An 8,641-nucleotide genomic window follows, 5' to 3' on the forward strand; every position below is an offset into this window, starting at 1 on the left:
AATGTACCTCCAGGCTCAGCAGAGAGAGATGTCACATGAAATCCCTGTGCTTCGCCCTCATTCCTGGTCCCATCCAACAATGACTGGTCCATTTGTTTACACTGAGGCCTGCCAGTGGACCTTGAAGAACATTCAGATTCTGGTAAAGGTTCAGAGTAAGGAAGGACTCCCCCTACAACCACAGAATCATTAAGCTGCCTTCTCTGGGCCTTTGCCTGCCTCATCTCCTCTAGGATAGCCAGGCACAGGGATGCATGCACAGACGGCTCCAACAGCCTGGGCTCTGGAACGAATGCCCGTGGCAGGGAACCAGGTGCTAACGAAGCACTGCTGGTAAGTCTCAGGTCTTTAGCCTCCTTCTCCGCCTGCTGCCTTGTCTCCCTGCTTTGGTCATTGTCTTCTTTTAAGAGGAAGCTGACCCTCTTTCCAAGCTCACTGGAGACCCTGTTCAGGGAACCAACTCTTGCTTCTTTTTGGACAGTTGTCTTGTCTTCAGAAGGAAAACCTTCCCTTGTACTCAAATCCATCAAGGTGATGCTGAGGTCTGCTCCTAGGTCTTGGGTGCTGGTGCTTGCTGATATCCTGTCCTCTGTACCCAGGGAAATGCTCTCTGAGGCCCCAAACTGACCATGAGGCCCCCTGGCTGTGGATATCACAGACCCCCACCAAGCAATGTGTGCCACAGGGGAACTCCCTCTGCCATCTCCTTGAGGGCTGTGGCTTCCAGTCTCTGCACTCTGGTCCTGATGTCCTACTCTGGTGACTGGAGGTCTGCTGTGAATTTTCAACACTGTGGGGTCCAGTGCATAGTCAAGTGAAGAGATGCTTCCGGTACCATGGGCACGAAGACAGCTCCTTGGCAGCCTTGGAGAATTCAAGGGTGAGGCATTACTCAGGTCCTGGAGAGAAAGAGTTGTAGAGATGTTCATCTGGCTCAGTGATGTGCAGTCTGTCTCCTGGCTGGAAAATGTGCCCAGACAAAGCTGGTTTGGACTAGTAAGTTTCTGAGTTAATGAGAGCATTTCTTTTTCTTCCTGTAGGTCCCCTCTCCTTTGCATAGCCATTTCAATTCCACCATGAGCTTTTACCTCCTCTTGCTTGGAACTACTCTGGGATTCACTTTGGGTTTTCTGGGAGCCTTTGATGACCTCCAGTTCCTCCAAACTTCCCAAGCCCCAAGGCTGCCCTTTGGGACTTGCTGGGATTTCTGCCAACTTGCCATCAGTCTCAGAAGACAACTCTGGCCTGGGCTGAAATAGCAGAGCTCTGGTCAATGCTTTCCTTCTCCTCGGGTGAGCAGAAGTACTGGTGGACTCTTTGTGAGCTGTACATGTCCTTGCAGAATCCCACATGTTGCTGTCGGGTCTGTCTGATCCAGCTGGGCAGGAGTGCTCTCTCTCCAAGTTACTCTCTTGTACACACTCCCCTGACCCAAAGGGACTCGGAGAAATTTTCTGGACCCAGAGATCAGTCCCTGTGCTGTTAACCTCCATTTCTCTGGCTTCACTATCCCTGAAGATAACACTGTCTCTCTGTGTTGGAGAAGATGGCTGATCCTTGGAGGACAACCAGTTTCCAGGGCTGTCTGGCCTCAGGATGTGGTCAGCCTTCTCCTCGTCCTTCTGGTTCTGGACTGTACACTCCTCACTGACTAGTGGTGTGTGCGAAGCATGAAGCTGCTTATTCTGCTTGGATTCAATTTCTAAGATGTCGTTTTCCAGTTGCATTACACTTCTAATTAGTCTAGCCATTTCATCAGCATTATTAACTTTTTCATTCTGTTTCTCTCCAGAAGGTTCTTCTTTTGGGGTTACCATTTCTTGTGACTTTCCAAGACTCTTGCATTCACTGAGTTTTTTTTCCTTAGAAAAAATAACTGACTGAAATCTTTCATATGTAGAATCCATGCCTGGAAGCTTAAAGTCTTCTAAGCTGTCTTTGGGATTAAGAGCTTTTCCGAGATGCCCAGTTTCATTCCTCCCTTCCCACTTGTGGGTTGGACTCTCATCCTGAGCCGCTACCACGGAGCTGCTCACTACATGAAATTCTGATCTGGTCTGCAAAGGAACAGCAGTTTCTGCCCGGACATCCTCAAGGCCTAAACTGATGGTCTTACAGATGCAATCTGACCTGGCCCCAGCAGGGAGCTGCCTGTTGACATCACAGGCCTGGGGCAGGACTGCAGGCTGGTCCTGTTCTCTGCCTGCCTCAGACTCACAGCTCTGCGGAAGCTTCCCAGCCCTCGAGCTGCCAGAGGAAACACTGAAATGGAACTGTGCAGCGGCCTTCTCTTTCTCCTTACTTACTGTAAGACTCTGTTTACTTAAAATCCCAACTTGATTTTCAAATTCATATACTTTGGTGCTGGTAGAAGAGAGAGAATGTCTGTTTGAGGAAACAAAAAGATGAAGCGATTTATGGCTTCCTTCTCTAATATTTCCAGGGCACTTCCTTAATTCTCTGATAACTTCCTTGCTGTTCAGATCAACTGGCCTCTCTGCTGTGACCTGCTGAGGTGAGGGGTTCTTGAAATTCTGCTTTTGTAACAGCACTGGCAAATTCTTCAGATATGCCTTCTGGAGGACTTGGTGGGTGTGACCAAAGCCCCAGGCTTCCCTGGGAGGTGGGGAAGGCACCCTTACTTCTCTGCAAGCCGGAATCTCTAAGGCAGTTTCTGTAAGGGCGTCTCTGCTTTTGGTCACATAGAATGTTTCCAAGGGAGGTGGCTGCAGGGAAGAGGGGAATAGGTTCCAGGGGGCAGAGTGAAGGTACAGCTCTGGACCTGATGGGATGGCAAAGGAAACAGCTGTGTGTCTCCCGATCGGAGCTCTCGGACTCTCCTGGCACTCTGCCTCCTCCTGGAGTGGGTGGTGGCTGCTTTGTCTTAACTGCCCTGGCTGCTCTGCACTGTGTTTGCTTGGAGGAGCCTGGCCTTGGGGCCCAGGTACAGCTTTGGTGGCAATGGTGACATTATCATGACAAGTGTTCTTCAGGAAGAAATGCTCATCTGAGGAAGTCTTCGGTTCAGTGTTCCTACTATCCTGAGAGCACTCTTCCACACCATTCTGTTTGTTGACTTTGTGTGCTTCTATCATGGAACGTGGTACCTTGTTCTCTGTGGCAGGAACCCGCGTGTTTGTAGATCCCGAATCCAGTGAGTCTAAATCTGCTGAATAAGTTCCATTACAACTAACCTCTTTCTCGCTAGTGCTGAAGAAATCTGAAGCACTTTCTAACTTGGCACTCAAACTGTCCTGTTCTTTCTCTGCTCGTAAACGTCTGATTTTGGATAGACGGAAATTTGGAAATTTGTTGCAATCCAGGTTGCAAGATACCTTAGGACCTTTGTCAGATGCTTGGGTCAGGGAACCAGAGTCTTCCTCAAGGAAGGAGAAAGCTGGCCTGGGCTCTCCTACAGTCTCCAGAACAGGATGAGAGAGTTCAAGGAGGTACTTCTGCTGAAGGGCAGCCCAGTCCCTTTCACGGGCACTGCCCATATGGCTGAGTGAGGTAGCAGAGGCTGCCAGCATGCTGGACACACTAGAGTCGGGGGATGCTTCAGAGCTGTCCTGGTGGACTGGGTCAGGGATACCTCTACCCTGAAAGGTGCCATTGACTCCTAGTTGAAGCAGCCTCTGAGTTCCCCAGGATGCCAGCTTCAATGGATCAGCAACAGAGGTTGTGTGCCCATCCCTTGTGTGGCAGGGTAGCTCAACACTGCATTGGGGCCATCTGAAGCTATCTGCCAGGACTGTTTCTGAACCTGATGGCTTTACTTCTTCAACATTTAGCCAGTATCCAGGCTGCTCCCCACCACAGGGCTGAAATTCCCGGACATCAGGACTTGGACACAAAGAACCTGCTGTTCCCAGGGGACTGTTGGGATTGAGTTTAGAGTCACAGGAAAACCAGGAATCCACAGACACCAGTGGGCTCTCTCTTGAAAGCGGCACACCCTGGACAGAACTGGTTTGTTTGGGGTAGCCTGGCTCCACCTCTGCCTCACAGTGGGGCTGGAACTGGGAGTCAAGGTAAAATGGACTATTCATTGGCAAGATGGTACCAAGCCTAGCTCCCGTTCTGTGGTTGATGGGACCAAGCCTGCACACTGCTTCCTGGCCCACCACAGGCAGACTGGAGCTCTGCAGGTGCCAGAAAGTTTCTGCGGGCATCTCATCAGCTAAACTGAGGCAAGGCTCTTCTTGTTGATCTTCCCCTGGTTCTTCCTCAGCATCAATCAGACTGTCCAAGGAAAAGCTCCTGTAAGCATGAGCAGGTAGGCCACTGCCTGAGGGTGCGGTGCAGCCCTGCACAGAGGTTCTAGTTCTGGTCCTGGGACAGCTGTGGCCATTAGTGGGATGACTGCCCCCTGGGCTGTCTTTTGCACTTTGGCGTCCCTTCTCAACCAGTGAGTCCTCAGATATTTGGCTATCATCACTTTCACAGTTTTCCCGCTCTAGGAGATCCCACTTCTTCCCTAGAGAGTCCTCTGGCTTTGGTGGCTCCTGCAGGGCTTTGGCATAGACACAGGACAGAGAATCCACAGAGTAGCTACTATCTGTGTCAGACAAATCACTGTCCTTTTCTCTTGTACAATCCACTACTTGGCTGGACTCTCTGAATGAGGTCCTGGTGTCTGAAACTCCTACATTATGTTGTCTCTTTAAAGGACTGCCATGAGGTAAATGAAAGGACTTTTTGCCAACATCTCGGACCCTAGTTGCTGGTACCCTCTGGTGCTTTTTTGATGCCTTGCTTGGAGAAGATGACTTGGATTCTGGCCGAAAAGTCTTGACGTCCTTTCCATGCCCAGTCGTCTGCTTGGGTGCACGGGGGAATGGGGAACTACAACTGACTCCTTTAGGAGCTTTGGGGGTCTCAAGAATCCCTTCTCTTCGCAGTCCAGTTTGTGTGTGGCCAGAGACTGCTAGTCCCTTAGTCCTTCTGGCCTGGGTGGCAGGGGTAAGGGTCTTTGGCTCATTCCTTGGCTTTAGCTTGTTAGCTGATAGGCTCAGAGATGATAAGCCCTGGTACATTGTCTGATGGGGCTGCTTACTCTCTCTCTCCATTTCCTGGACACCAGCCGACTTGAGTCTCACAGTGAGGCAGCTACCTGGAGCTGGGGCTCCCTTCCTGGCCAAGGCTCGTTTGGCTGTGTAGCGCTGCCCCTGGCCTGAGGAACGGACACCATTCTTGCGGAGATGCCCTGTCTTTGGAGGGTAAGAAGCTGCCTGGGGCAAGTGCTCTTCTGATGGGGTTTTCTTTGCTGTTGGGTGAGTTGTGTCAGACAAATGTGGTAACATGGTGGTGGGATCCCAATTCAGAAAAACACTGTAGAGACAAGAAAAGCATCTCAGGGAAACAAACAAACAAAGAGGTCTCCTACTTCCTGTGTAGAGAAGGAACATAAAGCTCCACTTAGTTTTCTCTGAAAGACACGAAAAACTGGGTCAATGTGACTGTCTTCTATAGTCTTCAGGGTCAGAGAAAAGCTCTAAAGGTACAAAAGGGAACCGTGGACTAGAATTCTGTCTATCTGGAGGGCCTCATATACATTTTGTTCCTCAATTTCCATATCTTATTAAAAAGTTTCACTGGACTAGGGAGAAATCATCACCTGTTGAAATATCCATTGTGTAAGACAAATAATAATGTGATTGAATGTATGGAAGAAAATGAAATGAAAATAAATAAATAAAAATGTATAAAAAATAATAAAATAAAATAATAATTGAAAAAATTGCAAAAAAAATAATAAACAGTTTCACTGGAGCCAGCAGATGACATGGAGGTTAAGGTGGCTAGATCACACATGGCTAACTGCAGTTTGAGTCCCAGACTCGGTTTCTTTAAAAACATGCTGGGTACATGTGCATGTATGTCCAAAAATCCCAAGAGGAGAAGGAACTGCTGTGTGGCCATTGCCCCAACCCCCCCGGGGTGAGGCGGTGTTTTCTCACATTCCTTCTCTCTGTGTCTCTGTCTGCAGTGAGCACATGCACCTGTGGCAAAAATTAAAAAAAAAAATGTTGAATTGACTAACTCTAAACTTTTGAGGAAAACTTCTGGTTAATAAGCAATATGAGAAACAGAAGAACAATTTAAATGATAAAAAGAGGAATCAAGGGAACCAGCAGTTAGCGTAATGGCTATGACACTGGACTCGCACGTAGTTGACCGCGGTTTGCATCCCAGACCCGGTGGCTTAAAACTCACGCCAGGCGCGTGTGCGTGTGTGCCCAAGATCCCAAGAGGAGAATGGAGGAGAAGGGATTGCGGCGTGACCATCCCCCCTGGGGAGTGATTTCTCACTTTCTGTCTCTGTCTGTCTCTGTCTGTCTGGCGAGTGCACGCACCCTATAGCGAAAACCTCTCCAAAAAAAAGAGGAATCAAACAGCTTTATAAAGTGGTATATTCTACAGAATTGATCTACTTTTTTCAAAGGATAAATGATATGAAGAAATAAAAGAACAAAAATAATGATTAAAATTGTAACCCATAAACATGTAACATTATTCTATTAGTTTTAAAAAGACAAACTTGGGGCCAGCAGGTGTTGTAAACCTCTCCCATGGCTGACCGCAGTCTGAGTCCTGAAACTGGAGGCTTGAAGCTCAAGCTGGAAATGTGTGTTTGTGCTCAAAATGTTGAGAGAAGAATGGAGAAGGAACTGTGGTGTGGCGATCCCCTCTGGAGGGGGTCATTTCTCGCTTTTCCTCTCAACATCTCTGTCTTTCTGCAGTGAAAGCATGAACCTTATGGCAAAAGCTTAAAAAAAAAAGAACAAACTTAAAGACGAAATAATCACGTGAAGTGCGTAAATTTGGATCTTGATCTGAAAAACAAATGTAAATAGACTTTTAAATAAATTTAGTTAATTTTATTACTATTATTATCATTTTATTATTATTATTATTATTTAAGAAATGTAAATATGGCCTAGGCTTTAGATAATATCAAATAATTCATCTGACTGTGATAAGGGTGATGGTGACACTGTGGTTACAAGTCGATCTTTTCTTTGGCGGGGAAAGGGTTAGGAGTTTTTACCTTAGGGCACATGTGGTCACTGGAGAAAGATAGAGACACAGAGGTAGTGAGAGGGAAAGTGAGAAAACACCCCCCCCAGGGGGGATGGCCACGCTGCAATCTCTTCTCCTCCATTCTCCTCCTGGGATCTTGGGCACACATGCACACGTGCCTGGTGTGAGTTTCAAGTCACTGGATCCAGGACTCGAACTGCAGTCAGCCATGTGGGAGTCTAGCAATGTAACCACACCACCATATCTGCTGGACCCCCATCTTTTTTTTTTTTAAGAGGCACACACTTAAGGATGTAGGATTGAATTGACACACTTATCTAGAAGTAACTTTAAAGTACTTCAAAAATTGGGAAGGTGGGGAGATAAAGCAAATATGGTAAATCTTGACAACTGCTGAATATAAGTGCTACGTTGACTATTCTCTCAACTTCATGCGTGTCTGGAATTTTTTTTGTGATAAAGAGTAAAAAAAACCAAAAAAACAAAAAAAAAAACCGCCCACGTTGTACTCTGAAGGCCAAACAGGGGGACACACTGATACCAACAATGACTGTAAACTGCTATGGACAGGGGTCTAAGCTAGGCCCTAAGGACAGAAAGAAATATAAGACATAGGCCCTGCTCCAGACAGTTTGGAAGACAATCTGTACTTCCTTTGACTACACATAAGGAATGAAAGAGAAAAGAAATAAGGAAGACTCCGACTCAAACCTGTGAGTCAGAAAGACACAGGTCAAAGTGGATCAGCAAGCTCACTTGATGTGGCAGGTTGGGGAGGGAGGGGATGAATAAGCCTGGTTTGAGACATGAGGTTGAGGTGGTGGCAGGTCATGTATGTAGACAGTCAGGGTCCAAAGAGCAAATGAAAACTGAGACTGAGATTCTTACTCAAAAGACATCACGAAAGAAGCAAGAGTTGCTACTCGGAGGATGAAGGGAAGAGGGACAAGGCTGAATCTGAGAAGTTCTACAGAGGAAGAAGGGAAAGAAGAGTACCTAAAGGGGGAACACTGATGAGGAAGGAAGGAGAAAACACATCTTTGCATTTCACAGGTTGAGGCAACTGAGGCACTGGGAAGCAGAGGACACTGCCTGAGCAACAAGGCTGTAAACTTTAGCCGAGTGCTTCTAGGTGACAACCACTGGCTGTACCTGTGTGGCTGGGGCAAGTGCCAGCTGCCGGGCCTGCGGAGGCTCAAAGAACAACTTGCTGATCTGCTTCTGCGTCGAGGCCTTGGAACCACATCAGGGCTGGGGACCTGAGAGGGGGGCCTTTGGATGCTGTCATCCTGGAGCCAGCACAATGTCCTGAGCTGCTCCAGTCTCTTCTGGGCCTCCAGCAACCTCTGCTTCCTAATGATCCTGTCAAGCTGGAACGAGACCTTTTTTCGCCGGACGTTCCTCTCTGCCACCCGAACGGCGTGTCTCCGCAGGAGCTGCAGTTGCACCACCCTCTTTTGGACTCGGAGCAGTGGAGATGGATGAGTCTCAGGATCCGTGCTCAGCCAAGCATCAGGTGCCACTGAGACCTCAAGTTCTTTCTCTGCTCCATGGTCTTGTTGCTGCTGCTGCTGCTGCTGGTTCTTCTGGTGCTGCT

At 48.0% G+C, this 8,641-nt stretch overlaps 1 protein-coding gene across 1 annotated transcript in view; it reads right to left on the minus strand.

Annotated features, from left to right (window-relative positions):
* Positions 1-8,641, minus strand: part of STARD9 (StAR related lipid transfer domain containing 9) — a 119,158-nt gene that overhangs the window by 12,624 nt on the left and 97,893 nt on the right. The window contains exons 22-23 of the mRNA XM_027775789.1: positions 8,197-8,641; positions 8-5,331 (exon numbers count right to left, since the gene is read on the minus strand). The exon at positions 8,197-8,641 is cut by the window's right edge and continues 72 nt beyond it. Of these exons, the coding sequence (XP_027631590.1) occupies positions 8-5,331; positions 8,197-8,641 (5,769 nt within the window). The remainder of the gene's footprint in view (positions 1-7; positions 5,332-8,196) is intronic.

This window comes from Tupaia chinensis, unplaced genomic scaffold (genome assembly GCF_000334495.1).
Source record: "Tupaia chinensis unplaced genomic scaffold, TupChi_1.0 Scaffold000605_1, whole genome shotgun sequence".
NCBI lineage: Eukaryota > Metazoa > Chordata > Mammalia > Scandentia > Tupaiidae > Tupaia > Tupaia belangeri.